General features: G+C 44.7%; 1 protein-coding gene across 1 annotated transcript; it reads right to left on the bottom strand.

Annotated features, from left to right (window-relative positions):
• Positions 1-25,896, bottom strand: LOC142311219 (uncharacterized). Its single transcript, XM_075349430.1, has 7 exons — positions 25,555-25,896; positions 16,075-16,215; positions 7,325-7,516; positions 5,177-5,291; positions 3,867-3,985; positions 3,663-3,768; positions 1-974 (listed from the first exon to the last, which is right to left on the bottom strand). Exons 2-7 carry the CDS (start codon positions 16,180-16,182, stop codon positions 85-87), a joined length of 1,530 nt encoding a protein of 509 aa, XP_075205545.1. The 5' UTR covers positions 16,183-16,215; positions 25,555-25,896; the 3' UTR covers positions 1-84.
• Between the last annotated feature and the right edge of the window lie 1,816 nt (positions 25,897-27,712).

Raw genomic sequence — 27,712 nt, 5'->3', positions numbered from 1 at the left:
GCAGTAGCTATACACCCAATTGTCTGGGTCTCCCAATTAGGAGCGAAAAAGAAACTTACTATATCCAATGAGAACTTATTTCCATCAGTCCGAACTTGACAATGACTTCTCTGTGTGAATTCTATAATGGTCAACAAGTTCTGACATTTGCGTATAACATTCCCCACATTCTGAACATGAAAATGACCCCTCCCAAGTGTGAATCCTATGGTGTTCAACCAAATCTGATACTTGTGTGAAACACTCCCCACATACTGAGCATCCAAATGGCTTCTTAAATTTGTGAGTTCTCTGATGTCTCTCAAGGTAATCTTTACGTGCAAAACATTTCCCACAATCCAAACACGAATATGGCTTCTGCCCTGTGTGAGTCACCTGATGTTTAACAAGGTCCGAATTCTGCGTAAAACATTTCCCACATTCTGAACAAGAAAACGGCTTCTGTCCAGTGTGACTTCTTTGATGTTTCACAAGAACGGACTTCTGAATAAAACATTTCCCACATTCTAGACATGAAAATGGCTTTTGCCCTGTGTGAATTCTCTGATGTTCAACAAGTGATGATTTCTGGGTAAAACATTTCCCACACTCGGTACAGGAGAACGGCTTTTCCCCAGTGTGAATCCTCTGATGTTCCACAAGAATAGATTTCTTAGTAAAGCATTTTCCACATTCTGAACATGAAAATGGGCGCTCATCATTGTGAATTCTCTTGTGCATAGAAAGACTCACATTCTTTTTAAAATGTTTCCCACATTCAGAACAAGTAAATATTTTACCAGGGCTTTCATTAATCTGTGATGGGATAGGTAAATGTTCCTTGTGATGGAAAGCATCAAATGATCGTTCTCTGCTCTTGCTGGCTGGGTGTATTTTGGTATAGTTGAGGTGTTCTCCACATTTATCTGGTGTGATATCTTCAGCTCCATTATCGCTAAATGAAGGGTGTTCTTCTGCATTCCTGATGCAATCAACTGGTGAAAATATTTCGTTATTTTACATTTTTTTCTCCAACATACTAAAAGAACATTTTTTTTGTTTTTACATTTGTACCTGAAGTTGACATGAATGTTATTCATAAAGTTTATATTAACACAAAGAAATTCTATTGTAAGACATTCATAAAAATCACATACTGGAAGGCAGCTTGTCTAGCATTTGTAAAATAAAATGAATATTAAAATTCTCGTCTGCCAACATCAATCTAGAGCAGAAAACTTTCCAAACGTAAAAAAAAAATAAAAATCCTGTGCCTTATATACAGGACGGTACCCTTAGAACAGATGGAATAAATTAAAGTTAGTTTGTCAGAACAAAATGACTGATCAAACCAAGCCGGAGCCCTTGATGTACCATTGGCACGGGCAAACAATTCAGTGCACCTTACCACGTAGTTGTTTTGCACTAATTATGCAGTTATCCGGCAACTGTAAAGCCAGAGATGTTGTCAAAGAGAAGGGTTGGAGATCAATGCAAAACAAGTAAGTGGGAAGGTGCACAGATCCGTTTGGCTTGTGCTTTGTTTTAACAGTCATTTGATCCACACAGTCTGCATGAAAGGCACACTAAAGTACCAATCTGTAGTTTTAAGGCACAGTTCAAGTGCAGTGGAGGGATAGTTCAATGTTTTTGGTTGTATAAGGTTAAATTGTGATTGGTGTTTTTAGAGAATGAATATAGACTAACTGATGTTGACGGCAGGTCGAGTGTATAAGGTATAGTCTTGAAAGTTCAATAGAATAAGGCAACGTGAGAGTATCTGCATGTATATCTCAGCATTGACAATACCAATAAATGGACAACTTTGAGGGCCATGGTACAGTGCTCAGCCAGGGAAACCTGGTGAAGCAGGTGAAAGACACATTATGCTTACTTCCCTTCAAAATCGAAAGATGTCGAAAAGTGCCATCAGCTCAGAACTCATCCATCTACTGTTCAGAAGTCTTGCCAGAAGTGGTCTACGTGGAAGAATTGTGTCAAAAAGCCGTACCATCAAGATGGAAACAAAGCCAAGCAACTCAACTAAAACATAGGAATTGGGGTGCACAAAAATGGCACACGTACACCAGATTGAAGAGTTAAAATGTAAAATATTTGGCTGTAGTAGAAAGTAATTTGTTCTCGGACATGCTAGAGAGCAGTACAAAGTGTTTGAATTTCTGCAATGTGGTCGTCACAATGCTGACAAATACAGGCAGACACGTAACGATCACGTTATACCATTAAGGAGACATTGATTGTCCTGCAGCTGAATACATTCTGAGCTAATATCTTCAAACATCCAGCCAATATCACCAAGAACTATTGTAGGGTAAAGAACAAGGAGCCACTGAAGCGATGATATGACCTCCATAGAGCCCTGATTTCCACATCATTGAGTCTGTCTGGGATTACATGAAGAAACAGGAAAATATCCCAAAATTCACAGAACGTCTGTGTGGTGATTCGGAACAACCTCCCTGCCGAATTCCTTCAAAAACTTTGTGCAAGTGTACCTACAGTACAAAAACTTATGCTTTGTCGATGGGGGTCACTAATGATGGGCAAGCAGTACAATGCTCAGTACTCGTAATGAGAAGTGAACACTATGATGCTTGAGTCGAGCAGGTCAGACACTCAGACGGGCTCAACCCAAGTAACGAGTATAATGGAAGTAAATGATTGGCCAGGGCGGCTCTCTGCACATATTCTGCCAGCGATAAACAGAGCATTTCTGGGGGAGGGAGGAATTTGTTTTTTCTTTTTTTTTTTTGGGTGGGGGGAAAGAGATACACTACATCCAAAAACATTGTCTTTACCCCCAGTGAGTGTCATTCAGAGATTGCAAGTAGCTCTCAATGGGGTGCCTGCTCACATCATTCGGTGAAGCGAGCTTGTGCTTTGTGTTCGATATTTCATGAACGATATATCCCAGCACCCGCGATACTCGGCCGAGCACTGGGCATACCAGAAAATCCAGATGCTCAATTGAGTATCGAGCAATGGTGAGCACACTCGCCCATCATTAGTGGTCACACTAAATATTGATTTTGATTTCTCTTTCGTTCACTCATTCTGCATTTTGTCAATTGATAATAAGCTGTCTACACTTTATTTTTGAAAGCATTCTTACGTTGCAGTTTTTTTTTTTCCTTTCACACCTGCCGAAATCTAATACATGGTACTGTACTTGCTTTAGTTTGTGCTATATGGTCCATCTGCCATCTTGATTTCTTCCACCCCTAATGGACACCCATCCTATTAAAAAGGGAACCAGTCAGCTGCTTTCTGCAGCCCATACCAAAGGGAACATGAATCTGAGCCTGGCTCCTACATTACAAGCATCGATGTCTTACTCTGACATGCTGTGGCTTTTCAGAGATAAACAGTTGTAAACATAGCCAGGGACAACGCAACTAGTAAAAGAGGTGCATCCCCACCATCTCAGACTGACAAGCCTCTCTGTCAAGGGAGAGACCTGTCAAACTAGCTGAACAGTCACGGACACACCTCTTGGACTAGTCATCATGTCCTTAGCTGCTTTTTCAACTTATTTGCCTCTGAAACAGTGCAATGGTTCAAAGTAAAACAGGCATTTGTAATGGAGGAACCAGTCTCAGATTCAAGCACAATATCACCTGTTTCCTTTCAGTCTCATCAGCATAATAGTGATCATTACTCACCTGGTCTTATTTCCACAAGAACTTGCTCATCTTTACAATGCAGATCATCCCTTATATATTCTTCTTCAATCTGTATAGCCTCAATTTTAGGTTCAGCTAAATCACCCTAGACTCAGAAGTGAAAAAGAAACGTACAAATCAAACAATTAACCATGAAAAACCCCCCAAAAAAAACGAACAGGACTTCTCAAACAGGAGACCCACATGGCCAGTATTTGATAAGATGTCCGCGCCATCCCGTGAGGTACTATGACTTTCCTCTTCACATTGGGAATACACAGGACTCCAGCTTCTCTCTGGGGTGCTGTTCTCACACGCTCCATCTGTAAGAAACACAACAGCATTGACAGACTTCCTTCATCAGGTTAAATGTGATGAAAGGTGACATAAGTGACCCTCAGAACTGCTCCCAAGAGAATTAAGGGTATGGGGATTTTTTTTAATGGAATAATCCATTTCAAGCATATTTTCCATTGTAGATCCTTGTATAGCTCTAATGAAGGGATTATTGTTTGGCTGGAAATAAGTTCTATTGTAGGATCTATGAGCCCATACACCAGTCTTTGCTTGTGCTCATGTAAGGGCAGCCTGCTTCTGCTACTTGAGCTCAGAATTTCTACCTGGGGTCTCAGCATCCAGACTATTTACAGAGCATACCACTTGGGGGGTTAATCAGCAGGTTAAGGGTGTTCTAAAGCCTCGTGGCCACCACAATGAATAGACGGTACCAGGGTGTGGTTACAGACGCCGTTCACTATGTACTGAGCGGTGACTAACGCCGCGCCTCCATGACTGAAAGCCGGAGGTTGCCAGAAGGAATAAAGTTAATTCCCTCCCAGTACCCAGGCTTTCAGTGTGGAGGCAGTTTTGCTTTAGGACACTATTAATCTGTAGATTAAGCCCACATCTGCAAGTTAGTAGTGACTTACATGACAGGTTCCTTATAAAGGATATGATTATTTTAGGCTAGGCAGTGCTCTGTGAGTGAGAAGATCTGGTCTCCAAAAGTATACACTGACAGAGTACCATGGAGAATTGTACTGTTGCCGATTTAGAACCTGTATCCACTTCTCAGATGAGAGCTGTCAGTGCCAGTCAGGGGACAGTTTCTAAAGTTGGCCACACAGACAAATGTCTGTGTAAATATAGGTTGCTAGTGATGAGCGAACTGTTCGGTGCTCATTAGTAGTTTACCCAGTATTATGGAAGTCAATGGGGAACTCAAGCATATTTCCAGAAAACCTTCTGGAAAAATTGCTTGAGCTCCCCAATGACTTCCATTATACTCAGTAAACGAGTGCCGAGCAGTCAAGCATTAAAATGCTTGTTAAGAGCACCCAAGCACCGAACAGTTGGCTCATCACTAGGGGTTGCATATCTTCAGGAGACAAGCCCTTTACAACTGTTATGTCTACAAGAATTGAAGAATGACATGAAGTGTAAAGAAAAACAAGCTTCGTTAGGCAGCAGAATTTCAGTTGACTGAATGCGGAGCATGTGAGGCTTTTACCTACCTGGACTGATAGCTATAGGAATTTCCTCCTCCTTACACTGCCGAGTGCTGCTCGCACAAGTCTCATCTTCTTCTTCTGATATTACCTCAACTTTGACACTTGTCAAATCTTCACCCTAAACAAATAAAGTTGGTGAGCAATAGCCTTACAAAGAACGCGCCAATGCCTGGATGCCCACATCAAATGTTCACTTTTGGGGATGATATAACCTAAAGCTGGCCATAATTACACAACAGTTGCCAGCTGAATGACTGAAGGCCATCTCTCCAGACTCCCACGTTTAAATGAATGGTCGGCAAGGCCAACAGATCGCTTGTTTTCAATGGGAAGAGCAGAGAAAGTCTCTTCCACACATCTCTAGTGCAGAGAAAAGGGTTGTAAAAATAAACTGTAGGACCCTCATCTCCCGATCTGTCAGGTAAGAATTAGGAGGCCACCATTCACATTATATTGTCATCTATTGTCTTCAATATCGGTGGGCTAGTCTGACTTCATTCAAAGTTGTATGGGTGGTTTTAAAAAAAGACTTCTTATTTTATATTTTGGGCAAAAAGGAAAATGTAACCCTCTGGAACATGTATTTATGAGTTCTATGGAGCCAGCTGTGTTGTACAGCCGACATCCATGCTGCACTGCCCTTTTAACACATTGTGCTACATAGCATGAACCAGAATGAGGTTTTTTTAATGCAATTTGGCATAAAGATCCTAAAAGACACCCGTTTTGTCCAATAAAACCCCATTTACTTGCAGATATAATGCGAATCTGTAGATAGTGTTAAAATCCTGTGGCTGTATTACTGGAGCAGCGGCTATAGGGAGAAAATTAAAGGGACAATCAGCACAGAATGACTGTTCAGACCAAAGTACTGGCGTTCCATACATCATGGCGGGGCCAAACATTTAAGTGCACCTTCCCACCTGCTTGTTTTCCCTCTATCTTCTCTGGGTCTATGAAGCCAGAGCTGTCAATTAAAGAGGAGGGGAGGTTGGAAACAGAGGGAAAACAAGAAGGTGGAGAGGTATTGTGATGGTGCGATATTGTGGGTCATGTACCATTTTGTGTGGGTTCATCTTTTGGGTGTGGCGGTCTGTGTATACGATGTATTGTTTATCCTGTCTGCAGGGTTATAACTCCTTGAAGTGCTTCTGTCCCTAGGTGTGGGGGAGGGGGGCCTGGAATCCACCTAAACTCTCTGCTTACCTGAGGGATAAGTGATTCAGTCTGGCTAAGCAGGAGAAGAGAAAAGGCGTAAGATTGATCCTCTGAGGAGAGGCTGACACCCCAGAAAGACTGAGACACCCCGATTTCCCTGGAAAAGAACTGCTGGAGGATTGTGACTCATCCCTGGGACATTTATGCCATTACTGGACTATTTCACCCTTTGTGTGGAGGATTACTTGATGGTCATTCTGTATTACATGGAATAAATATGCTTTGGATTGCTCATCTATCTCTCGCTCTGTTGATTGTGTGATATGGGAGAAGGACCCCGTCACAGGTATACTTCAATGATTAATCCCACCATGAATCACTGAGTGCATGTATTTGGTTTAAACAGTCATTCTGCTGACAGTCCCTTCAACTTATACTCACCTTGTAGCTACTCTCGTCCAGTCATCGGGAGCAGTGCAGGGAGCTATAATAGTCACTACATGGCGTGCATGCTGTAATTACTTCCCAGCACTTTGACAACCTGCTTTATACACATACTACACACTAGGCTGTCAATCAAAATGTCAGGGAGTAATTTTAGCGTGCTCACTATATAGTGAGTGGTGAATAACTGTTCCCTGCGCTGCCCTCATGACTAAGCAGCCGCAGGGAGAAAATACCTTGTTTTTCTCCCTGCAGCAGTTGCTTCAGTAGGGCAGCAAGACAAGATTTATTTCAAATCTGTTTTATTGATGAAACTGTTGTCAACATACACACATATCATTTGTGCAATTACAATACAAAAATACATAAACATCATTTTCTCAATGCCGGGATAACATCCAGAAATTACAAGACAAGATTTAAATGACATTTACTTGCAGATTAACCCTATATATCCATTTTGTTATACAAAACAGGTGAATTTATTAAAAGAAACCTATGATCACTTGCATTATCATATAGTATCCCAGTGTTCCCAGCAGCGCTCACCTCTCCGGTCAGCAGCTCAATGATCTTGTTGGTGAGGTCCAAGATCTTCTCATCATTGTTTCTCTCATATATCAGGGAAAGAGGTAGAGTATCCAAGTTAACTCTTTGGCCTTTGTGCCTTCCTTTTGACATGTGAAGATGGCTGCCTGGGGTAACACGGTCACCTGCCGACTTCTTCACTACAGTATAATCCTGTGTGTGAGGAGAAGATGGACCTTTATGCAAATCACTGTGTATAAAAATTGTAAACATATAGACAATATTGTGTATGGCGTTGAAATAGTATTCGAACCCAGTGAAGTTTTCCAATTTTTTTCACATTACACCCACAAACCTAAATATACCATATTGGGATTTTATGTGATATATACCAACATAAAGTAGCAAGTGTTTGTGAAGTGTATACAACCTGCATAGCCGTGCATCCAATCCCATCATTTGAGATACAGCCCGCAGAGCCATGTATCTTATCCCAGTGCAAGACACTCTGTGAATCTAACCCCAGTGAGTGATACTGGGAGCAGCACCAATTAACAGAATTGACCCTGCCAGCTGTCCTTGGTGACACTGTCCACATCTCAGTATAACCCGAATGTCTCCAACAATATGGCTCCACACTTTACATCCTCTCATATCTTTTAGCAAACATCCAGAAGGGGAGGAGATGAGTGGATCACACAGAGCAGATCCCACTCACAATTACTGCAGTCGTAATGGGAGCTAGACCGAAAACAGGCAATTAATGCCAGACCAAAAAAAATAATATAATATATTTTGTTTATTACTGTATTACAAAACCATTATTATGATAAACATATCAAAATGTACTAAATACATAACCGGTAAACGGTAAGGACTGATGACAAGGAAGTAGCCAAGGACACTGATCTAGAATAATCAAAAGGAACAGTGTTCAGGTAAAAAAGGAGAAATACAAATAATATAGTCAGATGAGAAATAAATATTGCAATGGCCTATACAGGCCACAAGATGGCTCAGGTAACAATCAAAGCAGCAAACCTATATATAAGGGAAACCAAAGAATAAAATTTCTCACCATAAAGACCACATGATTATAAATATTAATTACCCATCAGAGCACTGCCTCCCAGCTCACAACCATGCGACCCGACGCACGTTTTGCAAATGCGAAATATTATAAAATTATATATATGTACACATACATATATATATATACATACACACAGTTAGGTCCAGAAATATTTGGACAGTGACACAATTTTCGCGAGTTGGGCTCTGCATGCCACCACATTGGATTTGAAATGAAACCTCTACAACAGAATTCAAGTGCAGATTGTAACGTTTAATTTGAAGGTTTGAACAAAAATATCTGATAGAAATTGTAGGAATTGTACACATTTCTTTACAAACACTCCACATTTTAGGAGGTCAAAAGTAATTGGACAAATAAACCAAACCCAAACAAAATATTTTTTATTTTCAATATTTTGTTGCGAATCCTTTGGAGGCAATCACTGCCTTAAGTCTGGAACCCATGGACATCACCAAACGCTGGGTTTCCTCCTTCTTAATGCTTTGCCAGGCCTTTACAGCCGCAGCCTTCAGGTCTTGCTTGTTTGTGGGTCTTTCCGTCTTAAGTCTGGATTTGAGCAAGTGAAATGCATGCTCAATTGGGTTAAGATCTGGTGATTGACTTGGCCATTGCAGAATGTTCCACTTTTTTGCACTCATGAACTCCTGGGTAGCTTTGGCTGTATGCTTGGGGTCATTGTCCATCTGTACTATGAAGCGCCGTCCAATCAACTTTGCGGCATTTGGCTGAATCTGGGCTGAAAGTATATCCCGGTACACTTCAGAATTCATCCGGCTACTCTTGTCTGCTGTTATGTCATCAATAAAGTGGGTAAGTAGCAGTATACCAAAATAAGTGGATCCACAGTAATTGACCTAACTAGCTGGATCAGACGTTTAAACAAGAAAGACTAACTTAAAATATAACTTTTAATATATGTGCGGATAAAAGTGAGCAGAGGCTCACAGGTTAGAAACATAGGTGGCTCATATCCACCCAGAATAACTAAAATTGGGCTAATATCAAGGGCCCAAAGCAGTATGCCTCAGTAAGGTACCCCAGTGAACCAGATTCCAAACAAATGGTATAATAGTCCTACCTGAAGCAAAGACACACAAGAAAATGCAATCAGAGCCCCATCCAGGGGGAATATATATCTGTGTGTTTCAAAAAGAACCTCCTAAACCATTATAAACCGTACATTTCATGAATCCCACACCACGTGGGAACGGTCTTACCAGGTCCGGAGATTACACTGGCATTAAAGATAGGTTATTGGTTCATGCAGGGGGCTGTTTAAACAGCATATCCAGATCCCTCAGAGACCTCAACCAAATCAGGCATGTAGTCGCAGTGCCCACTCCCAACGTTTCAAAGAGCAGATCATCAGGGGAGTTCCAATGGGAAAATGCTGTCAAACGGTATCTTCACCGGATGACAATCAAAAGATGCCCAGGTCACTATAGAAAAAATATATAGAATAAGCCCTAAGGCTGCCAATCGGGCCATATGTGTTAAGCCCATAAGTTCCCAACACTCACCGCATCATGGCGTACAGACAGGACCCAAAATTCATAAATGCCGCGCTTAGCGTCCAGCTGGACGCTCCATATATAGCACGGCGCATGCGCAAATGAGTCAGTCATCGGTGACGTTCACTCCCAGAATACCTCCGGGCCGGAAGTGACACGGCATCGATCAACGCGTCGATGACGTTCACTCCCAGAATACCTCCAAGCCGGAAGTGACTAATCATCGATCGCCGCGTCGCCGCAAAGGCGTCACGGCTAGTACCCGATGTAGCCACATCCGGGTAGGTGGAACGCAAGCTAATTCTATATTCAGGATAAAACAGGACGCAACCATAGTGACATGGGCGCCCTGTATATTAGCCGCGGACAATCAAAAAGTAGAAGGCACGTAGGTACAAGTCCATAGGCGTGCCAGTATACATACATAGTGGCGATGGTCAGACTAACACAGCGGATGATTAAAAGGATATGCCTGAGGTGGTCATGGAAGGTGTCCAGCTATTTTGAGAGGGGGGGAGCTTAGTATAGAGGAAGGGGCTCAAGATGGTGCAAAAGGGGGGTGGGCAGTGCTCAAGATCAAGGGATGGGGCAGCCGCCCCATACATCCCCCAGGGTTCACTGAGATACATCACTGAGAGAAAGGGAGTTAACCAAAGGGGGCGCACAAGGGAAACACCCACTAACAGGAGGGCTAATACCATAGGGGGACAGTCATGGTCATGGTCAGGATGGACAGAAGAAAGAAACTAAAGTGCACACTGAACTCTGACCCTAACTATAGAAGGCCCTATCATGTGGGGGTCGGCACCCTGGTAATCCCCCGCCTGTGGTGCCCCCACTCGGGCGTCGACTATCCCTCCTCCAAAACCACCCTACTCCTAAAAAAGGAGTAAAAGACAGGGATTCATTCAGTCCTACTGGTGCCATTGTATCCAAACTGTAAATCCAGAAGCACTCCTTCTGGAGGATGATCCTATCCCAATTGCCACCCCTTCGAGGGGGGGGAATAAGGTCGATGCCCATTACTCTGAAACTTCCCAAGTCACCGTTGTGAAAGGTATTAAAGTGTCTCGCCACCGGTGTGTCGTTCTTCTTAAGGATGTCACCCTTATGCTCCCCTACTCTGCGTCTCAGTTCCCTGATCGTCTTGCCCACATACAATTTGCCACATCCACAGGTCACCTTGTATACTACCCCTTTCGATTTACATGTTATTAACGACCTAAGGGAGTATACCTTAGTGCCACTAGAGTTCTTAAAGTCTTTCCCTTCCTCTATAAACTTGCAGTTTATACAGTCGTGGCATTTGAAACAGCCTTTTGTTCCAATTGCTGTCCTCACTGATCTATTTTCCTCAAAGTGACTGTGCACCAGTCTATCACCTAGAGATTTAGCTTTTCTAAAGGTGATCGACGGGTAGCTGAGGAGATGTTTATCGATTGTGGGATCCATATGCAATATAGACCAATGTTTGCTTAGTATCTGTCTCAGGTCAGTTGCACCATTGTTAAATGTTGTGATGAATCTCAGGACGTCGGAGGTGTCAATATTCTTATGGTTGGGGTTTAATAGGCTACTACGATCCAGCTCACATGTGGACTTGTATGCCCTTGAAATCACCCCCTCCGGATAGCCCCTATCTCTCAGATGTCCCATCAGATCAGAAGATTGTGAACGAAAGGACATTTCATCGGAGCAATTCCTCCGCATCCTGATAAACTGTCCCTTGGGGATCCCATTTTTTAGGGGACCAGGATGGGCACTATCCCACTTCAAAAGCGAGTTTGAAGAGGTGGCTTTTCTGTAAGTTGTTGTTTTAAGGCGACCCTCCGGACCCTTCTCAACCAACACATCGAGAAATGCCAGACTGTCCCCGCCTACTTCACAGGTAAAGTGCAGGCCAATGTTGTTGTTATTAAGAGTAGTCATGAAGGAATGGAAGTCCACCTCCGATCCCTTCCAGATAACGAAGACGTCGTCTATGTACCTAAGCCACAAGACGACGTCCTCGGTATCAACAAGGCCACCAAAAACCACCTTTTCCTCCCACCAGCCCAAGAGGAGGTTAGCATACGATGGGGTACAGCACGTCCCCATCGCAGTCCCCTTGAGCTGATGGAAGAACCTCCCACCGAAGGTGAAAACATTTTTGGTTAGGCAGAAGGCGAGTGCCTCTATGACAAATTTGTTGTGTTGAGTGAACTGATTACCTCTGGTACCAAGGAAAAATTGTACAGCCTCGACCCCAGCCGTGTGGGGGATGGAGGAATATAGAGCCTCGACGTCGATGCTGCACAATATCATACCCTCCTCTAAGAAAATATCATCGATTCTCCGTAGAAAATCCGTAGTGTCTCTTAGATAGGAATTGAGTGAAAGAACAAACGGTCTTAGGATTCTGTCTACGTAAATGCTCAATTTCTCCGTTAGGCTACCTATCCCTGACACAATTGGGCGACCCTTTAAAGGGTTACAACCCTTATGTATTTTGGGTAGAATATAAAAAGTCGCCATGACTGGGAAGGTCGGTAGTAAATATTCGAACTCATTTCTGTCTATAATGTTCCTATCCAGGGCCATTTCCAACATATTCCTTAATTCGTTTTTAAAACCCATCATTGGGCTTGAATCAAGTTTGGCATAACATGCCTCATCCTTGAGGATGTCCAGACAGATGTATTTATAGTCCTTGGAATCCAGTATCACCACGTTGCCCCCTTTATCGGAGGGTTTTATGGTGATACTGGAGTCCCTTTCTAAACATTGTAGACTGAGCATTTCGGACTTTGATAAATTAAACTGACCCTTACGTCTGCCCACATTGTTTCTTAAATCCTTAGTTACCATGTTCACAAAAATGTCTATAGCATCAATTTCTGCCGCTGTTGGGGGCATTCTTGCACTCTTGTTTTTTAAATTAGTAAATGGCCCTTCACCCAGATCATTGGGATTCATATCGCTTAAGTGGAAAAGTAGCCTGACATCTTCTAAAAGATCTTCTGAAATCCCCAGTTCCCCTGAGGTTTTCTCATTCTGTCTGCCAAAGTACTTCTTCCACTTAAGGCGTCTAGCGAAAAGATTCAAGTCTTTAATCGCTGTAAATTCATCGAAATCGGTGGTGGGGACAAAGGACAGACCTCTATCTAGAACCCGTTGCTCAGTATCGCTGAGGGGTCTAGAGGACAAATTTATCACCTGAGGTGCTACACCCATTATTGCGGATTTATTTGGCCCTTGCTTCTCAGGTGATATTGATTGTCCAAAAAACCCCCCCGGCCAAAATTGTAGTTGGCTCCCCTATAACTCGATCGGCCTCTCCCTCTCTGTTTTTTAAATTGTTGTGGTCTGAACTGGCTGTTCCTCGTGTCAGTGTCCGAGATTTCTGCATCCGTTGAGGAAAAATCTGTCTCACTTTGTCTGGCCGTTCGATTGCCAGATGGGATATAGACCCTGTTATCCTTGAAGTCCTGGAGATCCCTAATGTAGAACTTATGCTTTCTCTCTTTCAATTTATATTGGAACTTTTCAATAACACCTTGTAACACAAGTTCTTTATTTGCAAAATCGCCTTCACTGGAGAATTTGCGTGTTATACCAATATGTTCTCTTAGGGAATCCTCTAACGTAGACAGATTTTTCCTCTCTTCCTCAAGAAGTAATTTCATAAGCCTGAGGGAGCTTTCGGTGGCCTCTTTTTCCCACTTGGCTATAAAGTCAGTATTTTTGTGCCGGTACCCTGGCTGTAATGTTATCCTTAAGTGCCTGGGAACGATTTCCTCCTTTAAATAGCTCTCTAAGGATTGGACCTCCCACCAGGATACAATACGCTCCTTATATACCCTGGTGAGATCCTTGAAAGCCCCACTCAGTGTTGGTGTGTACCTCTTGAGAACTAGATTTTTTTCTGAAAACACTTCCTTGGCCTCAGAGGCCCATTGCCTTGTGTCAATATCCGACGATAGGAAGCCTGCCATCGGCCACTCAAATCAACAGGGTAAGTAGCAGTATACCAAAATAAGTGGATCCACAGTAATTGACCTAATTAGCTGGATCAGACGTTTAAACAAGAAAGACTAACTTAAAATATAACTTTTAATAAGTGTGCGGATAAAAGTGAGCAGAGGCTCACAGGTTAGAAACATAGGTGGCTCATATCCACCCAGAATAACTAAAATTGGGCTAATATCAAGGGCCCAAAGCAGTATGCCTCAGTAAGGTAGAGATGATCTGCTCTTTGAAACGATGGGAGTGGGCACTGCGACTACATGCCTGATTTGGTTGAGGTCTCTGAGGGATCTGGATATGCTGTTTAAACAGCCCCCTGCATGAACCAATAACCTATCTTTAATGCCCGTGTAATCTCCGGACCTGGTAAGACCGTTCCCACGTGGTGTGGGATTCATGAAATGTACGGTTTATAATGGTTTAGGAGGTTCTTTTTGAAACACACAGATATATATTCCCCCTGGATGGGGCTCTGATTGCATTTTCTTGTGTGTCTTTGCTTCAGGTAGGACTATTATACCATTTGTTTGGAATCTGGTTCACTGGGGTACCTTACTGAGGCATACTGCTTTGGGCCCTTGATATTAGCCCAATTTTAGTTATTCTGGGTGGATATGAGCCACCTATGTTTCTAACCTGTGAGCCTCTGCTCACTTTTATCCGCACATATATTAAAAGTTATATTTTAAGTTAGTCTTTCTTGTTTAAACGTCTGATCCAGCTAATTATGTCATCAATAAACACAAGTGACCCAGTGCCATTGAAAGCCATGCATGCCCATGCCATCACGTTGCCTCCACCATGTTTTACAGAGGATGTGGTGTGCCTTGGATCATGTGCCGTTCCCTTTCTTCTCCAAACTTTTTTCTTCCCATCATTCTGGTACAGGTTGATCTTTGTCTCATCTGTCTATAGAATACTTTTCCAGAACTGAGCTGGCTTCATGAGGTGTTTTTCAGCAAATTTAAAACTCTGGCCTGTCTATTTTTGGAATTGATGAATGGTTTGCATCTAGATGTGAACCCTTTGTATTTACTTTCATGGAGTCTTCTCTTTACTGTTGACTTAGAGACAGATACACCTACTTCACTGAGAGTGTTCTGGACTTCAGTTGATGTTGTGAACGGGTTCTTCTTCACCAAAGAAACTATGCGGCGATCATCCACCACTGTTGTCATCCGTGGACGCCCAGGCCTTTTTGAGTTCCCAAGCTCACCAGTCAATTCCTTTTTTCTCAGAATGTACCCGACTGTTGATTTTGCTACTCCAAGCATGTCTGCTATCTCTCTGATGGATTTTTTCCTTTTTTTCAGCCTCAGGATGTTCTGCTTCACCTCAATTGAGAGTTCCTTAGACCGCATGTTGTCTGGTCACAACAACAGCTTGCAAATGCAAAACCCCACACCTGTAATCAACCCCAGACCTTTTAACTACTTCATTGATTACAGGTTAACGAGGGAGACGCCTTCAGAGTTAATTGCAGCCCTTAGAGTCACTTGTCCAATTACTTTTGGTCCCTTGAAAAAGAGGAGGCTATGCATTACAGAGCTATGATTCCTAAACCCTTTCTCCGATTTGGATGTGAAAACTGTCATATTGCAGCTGGGAGTGTGCACTTTCAGCCCATATTATATATATAATTGTATTTCTAAACATGTTTTTGTAAACAGCTAAAATAACAAAACTTGTGTCACTGTCCAAATATTTCTGGACCTAACTGTGTATATATTATATTATATATATATATATATATATATATATATATATATATATATATATATATATATATATATATATATATATATATATATATATATATATATATATATATATAAAAAAATTTGTATACAAATTTTGTTGTCTGGCATTAATTGCTTATTTTTGGCAGTTATTATTGGGTTTGCCCAGTATAGGGATCATGCCCACGTACCATCCAATTTTTGGTCAAGACCATAATGTGAGGTACTACACTATGTTTTCATGGCAAATGGCTGCTGCTCCCCCTAGTGTTTAAAAGTGGAAAATATAAAAACTTTAAATTATACATCATTTTATGCCATAAAAAAACAAAAAAACAAAAAAAACCCCGACACATTCATTTTAAGTGTGGGAAAGATTTAGAAGGGAAACGTGTGATGTCCAGTAACAGAATGCCTCACCTCTCCAGTCAGCAGGAAAATAATCTCCAGGGTGAGGTCTAAGATCCTCTCTGCTACTTCCTTTCCGTCTACGTCCATTCCTGGTGAATCAGTCAGGAAAAGTACCATAGTACTGTGCAGGAGGACTGAACAGGACAGATCCTTTAATAAAATGGAAAAACCACGTGTGAATTATAGGATCACAAGCAGGATGGGGGAGTTACTTTGTAACTAGTGCTGAGCGGACCCGGACTGTAAACGTCCAGATCCGCGCGGTTTCAGCGCTATCCCCGGGTCGGACCCGGGCGCGGGATTCCAGCTGCACGATCCGGAATCGGCAATTAATACAAATGTTAAACAAATAAATGAGCGTTTCATACTTACCAGACTCTGTCATGGCGGCACACTTGCTTCCGGGTCGCGCTTTCACTTCCTGTGCTGTGCACGCAGTCACACAGCTTTCTGTGCTTTCCCCGCCCACCAGCCATCCTCTCAGCTGTGATTGGTTCCTGGCTGACGCGCCCCCAGCCTGTGACAGCTCTGCCGTGCAGTCATCACAGCTCAGTAATAGGCTGCTAGGCTGCACTCAGAGCGGGCAGCTGTGCTCTATGGCTGCTCGCTCTGACATGTAGCAGAGCTGGATGTGTCGCCGCTGGATCTCGTGTGGATTACGCCGGAGGGCTGTGGTGGGAAAATAAAGTGGTGAAGGAGGAGGCTGCGTTTCTACTTTATTGCAAATAAAGGATTTCTCTGTCCTGTTTATTTACTGTAATTTACAGGTTTGTGATGCGGGTATCTCACAGACGCCCGTGCGATCACAAACATGGGGTTTAGTAACAGCCGTGCGCTGTTATTAACCCCTGCTATTACCTTGATTGCCACCGCACCATGGCAATCAAGATAAGCCAATATCGCACCGGAATGGCCACATCTAACAGATACGACCACACCAGGCGGCTGCGAGCTGAGGATATACCAGCCCCCGGCCGGCGTTATCATGGCTGGAAATGAAAATTGGGAGGGACCGCACGTCGTTTTTTTTATTATTTATTTAAATTTAAAAAAAAACGCATGCGGTTTATCTTAGGTAGCAGTCACAGCGAGGGACTCCCACAAGTGTGACATCGCAGCACAGCCGCACACACATCTGACAAGAGCGTGCATGTGTTTCTAGGTACATGCACGCTCATGTTCAGACAGTGGCAGACTGTGACAGGTGATGTCAGACCCGCACGAGTCTGACATCGCAGCACAGCCGCACACACATCTGACAGGAGCGTGCATGTGTTTCTAGGTACATGCACGCTCATGTTCAGACAGGTGTCAAAACACCGCGATTTTTTGCCAGGAGGTGTAGATTGGATGCAGAAATATGGTGTAAAAAATCACAGCATCAAATTTACATCCCTTGGCCCCCAAAAATAAAAACAAAATAAAAATTGCCACAGGTGGAAATTTGGTGCTGAAAGCTGGTGCAGACGATTTCAGCACCAAATGTGCACCTCCTGGCAAAAAACCGCGGCAAAAATCGCGGAAAAATAACCGCAGCAAAAACCGCGGCATAAAAATTGCGTCAAAACACCATGTTTTTTTGCCAGGAGGTGTAGATTAGATGCAGGAATATTGTATAAAAATTTCAGCACAAAATCTGCATCTCTTAGCCAAAAAAACTGCGCTTTTTCTGCTAGGAGATGCAGGTCTGTGAACTCAGTGACCTCCACCTGAGGTCAGGTTACCTGCGATAACAGATGAAGGACCGTGGGAACCTCCAGCTGTGACCGCAAATGACCTGAGTGACGTCACCGCTCAATGCGCAGCTCATTCATTCTCTGGAGCTCACAGAAAGCAGTCGGTCGTGCCGCTCTCTGTGATATTCAGATGTAGCAGAGCTGAAGCGGCGTGGGACTTCTCCTGTGGATTACGTCGGAGCTGCAGGGTATTTGGGGGTTAATAAAGTGGTGAAGGAGGGGGTGTTTTGTACTTTATTCAAAATAAAGGATTTTTCTCTGTGTTAATTTACTGTTACTTACAGGTTTGTGTGATGCAGGTATCTGACAGACGCCTGTGCCATCACACAAACCTAGGGTTTAGTAGCAGCCGTGCGCCGCTGCTAGCCCCTGCTATTACCCCGACTGGCACCGCATCACGCCAGCGGGAAGAGCCGGTATCGCACACCGGTATGTCGCATCTAACAGATGCGAGATACTGGACGGCTGCGGGCTGAGGATGTACCAGCCCCCGGCTGGCGGTATCATGGCTGGATGTGAAGAATGTGAAGATTATGGGGGACCGCACGTCATTTTTTTTTTTTACTTTCACCGGAGTCACACGTGCGAGGGGCTCAAGCGAGTCTGCCATGGCAGCACCCAGCAACCGCGCACGTGTGACTCTGGGCACTGGATACACAGCACAGATACAGCGCGACGGCTGGGGCTGCAGCCGAGCGCTATAACTGTGCTGCCGAGTGTTTACTACTGTGAACTGACCGACAGACTGTACTGCTTTCCCCGCCCACTGGCTGTCCTGTGATTGGTTGCAGTTAGCTGGCACGCTGCCACTGAGGATGGGGGCGTGTCTAGCTGCAACCAACGTGAGCCGGTGAGCAGGGAAAACAATGAATATTGAATTGTCAGCTCCGGAAGGTAACAGCGTGACCCGGAAGGAGTGTGCCGCCATGACATCGCCTCGGTGAGTATGCCGCGCTCGCTCCTAGCCCCTCCACAAACGTTTTCAACCTCCGGATTCCGGTCCCCATTGACTTATATGGGCACCGGATTCCGGAGGTGGATCGGATTCTTTTTTAAATCTGTTAGTGATCCGCCGGCCCCGGATTATTGGCCATACGAGCAGCTCTATTTGTAACTACTGCTCCCTATCCAATTATCATATATTTAAAACACTAAAGCACCACTCAAATTTATTTTTTTTTTCCTTCCTTCAATTTGAGCTCTGGAGCGTTGCTTTAAATGTAAGTCCCCTAGTCTTGTATTCGCCAGCTGCCTGCTTCATCTTTTCCCACTGTTGGTCTCCGGCAATTTGTGACTGACCGGCAGCTCCAGTGTTTCATGGAGCGCACCGGAGGTCATAACTCAATGCATGGCTATAATAAGAGCCTCATTCTGGCTCTCATAGACTTGTATTGAGAGTTTGTGACGAACTTCTGAGTTACGACCAGTCAGAAGTTACAGTCACAAAATGGTGCTGCGGTACAGATGCAGAACTGAAGAAGGATGAAGCCACTGGAGGGCAAGTATATTTGCTTTATGGCAGCGTGTTGTAAAAATAAGCTGGAAACATGATTCTCAAGGTCAGCCTGATTATGGCGATTCACAACTGATAAAAAAAACCTATTTTTACCTATTCCGCAGAATCTTGTCTGTCCTATTCACCTGTCCCCACATTATCCATGCGCCTTGTAACCTGGCTGGTGACTGGTCATGCAGCTTTATATAGAGACCCCTATTTATTGTAATGACTTCTGGACAATATATAATAAGCAAATTTTACCTATTATGTCCCCTATTTCCTTATAAATAAGGAATAACGTTTGGAACTCCATTCTATGTCTGAACTGGGTGCAAAAACCTAAAAAAAACATCACTATATGGAGAGAAGGTATGCACACCAGTGACTATGGAAGGGGAATACATGTAATAGCAGAAACTGCTGTGTGAATACTGACATGAAAATTCAATAGCTACATGTAAGTCATTCCTTATTTGTTAGTAGTTTTTCGTTTGTGAACCCACCCCACTCACCCCTATTGCCAATCCACATGATACATACCGTGTTTCCCCGTAAGTAAGACAATGTCTTACATTCTTTTTACCCCCAAAAGTCCCACTATGTCTTACTTTCGGGGTATGTCTTACATTGGAAAAAAATCCCACAGCAATCGCAGCAAGCCTCCATGCAATGTACCGTATGGGGACTTGCCGCGATTGCTGCACATGAGGGCACGGAGGCTGCGTGTTTTTGTATGTTGTCCGTGGTCCTGATGGACCATGGACAACACTGCTGCAACATTTCTCGGTGGCCGAGCGTTCGGCTGAGCGCCCGACCGCCGGCATGTGACAGCTCTCAGCTGAGCGCTCGGCCGCCGGCATGTCAGGGCGCTCGGCCGCCGGCATGTCAGGGCGCTCAACTGAGCGCTCGGCCGCTGGCGTGTCAGGGCGCTCGGCTGGGCGCCCGACCGCCGGCACGTGACGGCTCTCAGCTGGGCGCTCGGCCGCCGGCATGTCAGGGCGCTCAGCTGAGCGCTCGGCCGCCGGCATGTCAGGGCGCTCAGCTGAGCGCTCGGCCGCCGGCATGTCAGGGCGCTCAGCTGAGCGCTCGGCCGCCGGCATGTCAGGGCGCTCAGCTGAGAGCTCGGCCGCCGGCATGTCAGGACGCTCAGCTGAGCGCTCGGCCGGTACTGTAAAGAAGAAAAAAAAAAACGCTTTTCGTTTACTATGTCTTACTTTCGGGGTAAGTCTTACATTAGCCGACCCCCCCAAAACCTCCACTACGTCTTACTATCGGGGGTGTCTTACTATCGGGGAAACACGGTATATATAGCCTGGGTCTCAGCTTCCCATACATGGTTAGTTTCTTAACTGCATGAGAGGACACACACAAGCTAGGGACCCCAACGTAGAGAAATACTTTGGCGTAGTGTTGGGGCTCTATTGCATTGATCAATTCAGTAGCTAAATTTCTCTTGATTCATATGTTCATGGCAGTAATGCAGATTCCATTTTTCCCATTTCATTCTTACATATAGCTATTGGATTTTTCATGTCAGTATTCACACAGCAGTTTCTGCTATTACATGTATTCCCCTTACATAGTCACTGGAGTGCATACCCTATTTCCTTATAGATTGTACTCTTAGGCCATGTGTCCACGCTGCGGAAAATGCGCGGATTTTGCCGCGGATTTCTCGCGGAAAAGCCGCGGATTTTCCGAAAATCTGCAGCAGCGGCACTTCCAAGCCATTTCAATGGCATTTTGGAAATGCTGTGTCCATGCTGCGGATTTTTCCGCGGCGGATTTGCCGCGGATTTTGATCCAGAAAAATCTGCAGCATGTCAATTATTGTTGCGGATTTTGGCTTCAGAATTGGGAAAAGGGAAAAAAAAAAAAAATCCGCATCAAAATCCGCGGCAATTCCGCGGTAAATCCGCGGCAAAAAAAAAGGTGCGGATTTGCCACGAAAGTCGCGGATTTTCATGCAGAAAAATCCGCAGCAACATTCTACCGTGGACACATAGCCTTATGAGCAGGCCTCCCTCCTCCTGTAACTGCTGGTTATATGACCCCAGCCCCGCGCCCCAGTCATTGCCGCCTTCACAACAAACTGAATATCAGAGCTGCGGCTACTCTCTCACCTCCTATGTCGGATGTGTCTGAGGTGGGGAGAGTGGGTGGGCAGGGGGCTGCAATCACAACCTCACGAGAGAGCGAGTGCCAACAAGCGAGTGCAGTACAGGCTTTTGTATGTTCACGGGGGCAAACATGGGGCATGAGAAGGGGTTCTCCAAGTACTGGAAAACCCCTTTAAAATATTTTAATAAATTGGAATTTTAATGGGGGCGGTGAGAAGGGAGGGGGGATAGATGATTTGAATTTAGGTATTTTTTTTGTTAGAAGGTGAACCTGCAATCATCTGATCGCTTATTCTGTGTACAGCACAAGTATTGCAGTATATTAGGAAATATTACTGTCATTTATAAAGCCCAGCCTAGGAGTACAGACAAACCAGGGCCAACTGCAATGGACACCCCACAGTACCCCCCTGCAATAGCATCTGTGGGGAAATGTTGCAGACCACATCCCTTTAAAATGCCCCCATCAATCTGACATCTGCATTTAATGGCAACCAGTCACTAGAAAAATGTAGTGCACAATGCAGGCACCAGCTATAGAGCAGAGGGAATAGATTGAGGTATAGCTTGGCGAGATTCAGTATAATCTGTGACAATCATTTAATCCTCTGCTCTTCCTGGGATTGTGAGACAAGTGGGCGGTCCTATCAATGATTGACAGCTATCGGATTAAATATAGAAAATTTAATAGTTTTCTCCTGTTCTATATACGAATCCAAATCTGAATGGCCCTATGCCATCTATAACGGGTATCCGGACTACCTGTGCAAAGGTTCGGTGGTGGCAGCGGAATTTTTGTATGTAAAATTATTGGGGTGCTATCAGCAAGGGGTACCAATAGATATATATTCCATTAGCGGAAATCGGTGATATATACATTACCCATGCTGGCAAACCTTCAATATTTGGCATTAGTAGCCCAGCAGCCTTATTTTGTATTTGTCCGGCAATACCAAAAGTGACCTGCCGACAGGAGGGGCGCTAGAGAGCAGTCTGATTCTGACAAATTAGTGAACAGTGGGTGGATCTTGTGAGATCCCCACCTGGCTGCTCGTGACAAACTGCACAACCAGCTCTACCCCCACCTACTGTATCCTCAACTATCCCTTGTAGACTGTGAGCCCTCGCAGGCAGGGTCCTGTCTCCTCCTGTTCCAGTCTGCGCCTTTTATTGTTTATGATTAGTGCACTTGTCCCTATTATGTATACCTCTTTCACATGTAAAGCGCCATGGAATAAATGGCGCTATAATAATCTCTGTATACACACTGTCTGCACACTTAAGACTTAGGGGTACTTTACACGTTGCGACATCGCTACTGCGATATCGTCGGGGTCAAATCGAAAGTGACGCACATCTGGCGCCAGTAACGACGTCGCAACGTGTAAAGCCTAGATGCACCGATAAACGATCGCAAAAGCGTCGTAAATCGGTGATCTGTGTAGCGTCGGACATTTTCATAATGTCGCACCAATAGGAGATACGATGTTGTTCCTCGTTCCTGCGGCAGCACACATCGCTGTGTGTGAAGCCGCAGGAGCGAGGAACATCTCCTTACCTGCCTCCACCGGCTATGCGGAAGGAAGGAGGTGGGTGGGATGTTACGTCGCGCTCATCTCCGCCCCTCCGCTTCTATTGGCCGCCTGCCGTGTGACGCCGCACGACCCGCCCCCTTAGGAAGGAAGTGGGTCGGCGGCCAGAGCGACGTCGCAGGGCAGGTAAGTGCGTGTGAAGCTGCCGTAGCGCCAACTATCACAAGATATCGCATCTGCGACGGGGGCGTGGATTATCGCACTTGGCATCGCTAGCGATGTCGCAGCGTGCAAAGTACCCCTAAGAAAGCTATGTCACTGATAGGACTGCTAACAACTGAAAATCCTAGAATTTTCCCCCTATGTGTCCTCCTTGTGTCTTCTTTAGGCTAAGGCCACACGAGCATTTAGCATCCGATGCGTTCTGCTAATGACCTTTGGCTCAGGCTCTGCTGCGAGTGTGGTCCGCGTGTAATTATACTGTGATATACCAGTGTGGAGGAGAGGGCAGGCGCTGCGGAGGAGACAGAGATTAATCTCCCCATCTCCTCCATTATCAGCTGATGCGATTATCACACTGCACTTTGGTGTAATGCGAGTGCTGTGCAATATTTCACTTCCACCCATAGACTTGTATGGGTGCGAGTGAGAACGGATCGGATTCCACACGCAGCATGCTGCGATTATTCTCTCGATCCGATTAGGTCTGAGAATAAAAAAAAAAAAAAAATTCACACATGGGACCGGCTCCATAGAGTAACTTGGGTCTGAGACACGGCGAGTTAAATGGTCCAAGGGAAATGAGATTTTTTTTTTTTATAGCATTCCACTCGGACTGTTTAACTTGCTGTGTGCCCTAGGCATTAGTGCTTAGTGGGGTTGACAAAGAGCTCAGCCCATCCACTCAGTATTTAGGACCTAGCATTAGGGATACCTAGGGTTAGGTATCCGGCTCGGCGCATAGGTGTGGAACCTATCTAGGGTGGTGAGGGACCTCAGGGACCAGCAGTAGGTTTGGTCATGGGTCTCCATTAGGGATGATCAAATACCTCAAATATTCGGCTTTGCGAATATTTGCCAAATAAATCACCGCTATTTGATGCGCAATGTAAGTCTATGGGAAACCCCGAATAACACTATTTGGAACTATTCGGGCTTCCCATAGACTTACATTGCGCATCGAATATTCACATAGTGGCGACCTATTCGGAAAATATTTGCGAAACCAAATATTTTAGGTATTCGATCATCCCTAGTCACCATCTCCCCCTACAGTGCTGCATATGGTGGCTTGGAAGATGCAGCCCAGAATATGGGGGTGGGGAGACATATATAGGGAGATAGTCCTGCAAATGGGGGGGGGAGACGCATATAGGTGTGCACACACAGCACATGGGAGGGGGTACCTCTAAGGAGGCATTAAGTAGGGAAAGGAGAGAGTGGGGTGGGCAGAAAAAGCATCCAGTGATACAGTCCCACATTTGTAGGGGGAGGGGGAGAAGATGCATATATAGAGACAATCCAGCATAACACATGGGGGGATACAGTTCTGTGTATGGGAGATGGGGGGCAGAACAGGCGTACAGTGATACAATCCTGCATAACACATGGGGGGATACAGTTCTGTGTATGGGAGATGGGGGGCAGAACAGGCATACAGTGATACAATCCTGTACATGTGGGGACGGAATGTAAATAGAGCTACAGTAACGCATATAGGGACGGAAGGCGCATATAGGACCGCAGTAACGCATATAGAGCTGCAGTAATGCATATAGGGAAAGAAGGCGCATATAGTACTACAGTAACGCATATAGTGGCAGATGGCATATGATATATAGGACTAAAGTAACATATAGGGGAAGAAAGCGCATCTAGGACTACAGTAACACATATGGGGCAGATAGCATATATAAGACTAAAGTAACATATAGGGAAAGAAAGCGCATATAGGACTACAGTAACACATATGGGGCAGATAGCATATATAAGACTAAAGTAACATATAGGGAAAGAAAGCGCATATAGGACTACAGTAACACATATGGGGCAGATAGCATATATAAGACTAAAGTAACATATAGGGGAAGAAAGCGCATATAGGACCGCAGTAACGCATATAGAGCTGCAGTAATGCATATAGGGAAAGAAGGCGCATATAGTACTACAGTAACGCATATAGTGGCAGATGGCATATGATATATAGGACTAAAGTAACATATAGGGGAAGAAAGCGCATATAGGACTACAGTAACACATATGGGGGCAGAAGGCACATCTGGGGCTATAGTAGTAATGCATATCGGGGCAGAAGGCAGATATAAGACTACAGTAACATATAGCGGCAGGAGGCGCTTATAGGACTACAGCAGTGCATGTAATAGGAGGAAGAGGGGCTGGGTTGGGCAGAAGGCGTATATAGGGATCTAGTCCGACATCTAGGGGATAAAATCCTGCATGTAGTGGGAGGGGGGGGGCAGAACACGCAGACTGGGGTCACCCTGCATAGGTGACGAGACTGCCTGCACCCAGGAATACTCGTCCGGGGTATGTGACAGTCACACTTGGGGACGCGCCCACGGCCAGCAGCTCTGTGTACTTACCTACAGTGGAGAGCTTCCATGCCACATTCCTGCAGCAGGTCCCGGGAATAGGGAGCAGGCGGAGGCTCCTAGGAGGACACGGTCAGTGACACAGGACCCGTGCACAATCACACAAGACCTGCCCCCTACTCACTGGGTGACTATACGGCCACGCCCATAGCGCTGGGCATCACGTGACCTGCTATCTGTAAATCCTAGACCGAGCAGCCACTTCACCAACCAAAGGAGGGTAGATGCTAGAATGGATAGGCTCCTTCCAGGTATGCTGTAATTTGTCACGTGATAGGAGCGTGTTCAAAATGCAGCCCGACTTTTACCGAAAGTGATGGCCGAGTCTGTAGTGGTGTTGCGCCTGTGAGTGGATGACGTCATCATAAGAGGCGGGGCCTCCTCAGTCCAGTGTGCAGATGTGATTATACCAGTGCGGCTGCGCATTGTTGTTCAAAATGTATGGGCCCCGGTAGTATATATTTTAGTGAGCACATCAGAATGTATTGGCTAATGCCTGGTCCTGACTGCAGCCTGTACAGTCTAGCCCGCTCACTGGTGAAGACGCTCTAATGTATGGGCTCCTGGTGGCATATAAAAGTGAGAACATCAGAATGTATGGGCTCCTGGTGGCATATATAAGTGAGAACATCAGAATGTATGGGCTCCTCTCCTGGTGGCATATATTAGTGAGAACATCAGAATGTATGGGCTCCTGGTGGCATATATAAGTGAGAACATCAGAATGTATGGGCTCCTCTCCTGGTGGCATATATTAGTGAGAACATCAGAATGTATGGGCTCCTGGTGGCATATATAAGTGAGGTGAGGACATCAGAATGTATGGGCTCCTGGTGGCATATATAAGTGAGGTGAGAACATCAGAATGTATGGGCTCCTGATGGCATATATAAGTGAGCACATCAGAATGTATGGGCTCCTGGTGGCATATATAAGTGAAAACATCAGAATGTATGGGCTCCTGGTGGCATATATAAGTGAGATGAGGACATCAGAATGTATGGGCTCCTGATGGCATATATAAGTGAGAACATCAGAATGTATGGGCTCCTCTCCTGGTGGCATATATTAGTGAGAACATCAGAATGTATGGGCTCCTGGTGGCATATATAAGTGAGGTGAGGACATCAGAATGTATGGGCTCCTGGTGGCATATATAAGTGAGGTGAGAACATCAGAATGTATGGGCTCCTGATGGCATATATAAGTGAGCACATCAGAATGTATGGGCTCCTGGTGGCATATATAAGTGAAAACATCAGAATGTATGGGCTCCTGGTGGCATATATAAGTGAGATGAGGACATCAGAATGTATGGGCTCCTGCTGGCATATATAAGTGAGAACATCAGAATGTATGGGCTCCTGGTGGCATATATAAGTGAGAACATCAGAATGTATGGGATCCTGATGGCATATATTAGTGAGAACATCAGAATGTATGGGCTCCTGGTGGCATATATAAGTGAGGTGAGAACATCAGAATGTATGGGCTCCTGATGGCATATATAAGTGAGCACATCAGAATGTATGGGCTCCTGGTGGCATATATAAGTGAAAACATCAGAATGTATGGGCTCCTGGTGGCATATATAAGTGAGATGAGGACATCAGAATGTATGGGCTCCTGCTGGCATATATAAGTGAGAACATCAGAATGTATGGGCTCCTGGTGGCATATATAAGTGAGAACATCAGAATGTATGGGATCCTGATGGCATATATTAGTGAGAACATCAGAATGTATGGGCTCCTGGTGGCATATATAAGTGAGGTGAGGACATCAGAATGTATGGGCTCCTGGTGGCATATATAAGTGAGAACATCAGAATGTATGGGCTCCTGGTGGCATATATAAGTGAGAACATCAGAATGTATGGGCTCCTGATGGCATATATTAGTGAGAACATCAGAATGTATGGGCTCCTGGTGGCATATATAAGTGAGGTGAGGACATCAGAATGTATGGGCTCCTGGTGGCATATATAAGTGAGGTGAGAACATCAGAATGTATGGGCTCCTGGTGGCATATATTAGTGAGCACATCAGAATGTATGGGCTCCTCTCCTGGTGGCATATATTAGTGAGAACATCAGAATGTATGGGCTCCTGGTGGCATATATAAGTGAGGTGAGAACATCAGAATGTAT

This window comes from Anomaloglossus baeobatrachus, chromosome 5 (assembly GCF_048569485.1).
Source record: "Anomaloglossus baeobatrachus isolate aAnoBae1 chromosome 5, aAnoBae1.hap1, whole genome shotgun sequence".
Taxonomy (NCBI): Eukaryota; Metazoa; Chordata; class Amphibia; order Anura; family Aromobatidae; genus Anomaloglossus; species Anomaloglossus baeobatrachus.
Note: the sequence above shows the minus strand (reverse complement) of the source record. Positions and strands in the feature narration are given on the sequence as shown.

Coding starts and splice junctions, on each gene's coding strand:
- LOC142311219 (XM_075349430.1), bottom strand. CDS start 16,182: ATGGTACTTTTCCTGACTGATTCACCAGGAATGGACGTAGACGGAAAG. Junction 3,986..5,176: donor TCCTATAGCTATCAGTCCAG/GTAGGTAAAAGC, acceptor TGTTTCTTACAG/ATGGAGCGTGTGAGAACAGC. Junction 3,769..3,866: donor TCTTATCAAATACTGGCCAT/GTGGGTCTCCTG, acceptor TTCTGAGTCTAG/GGTGATTTAGCTGAACCTAA.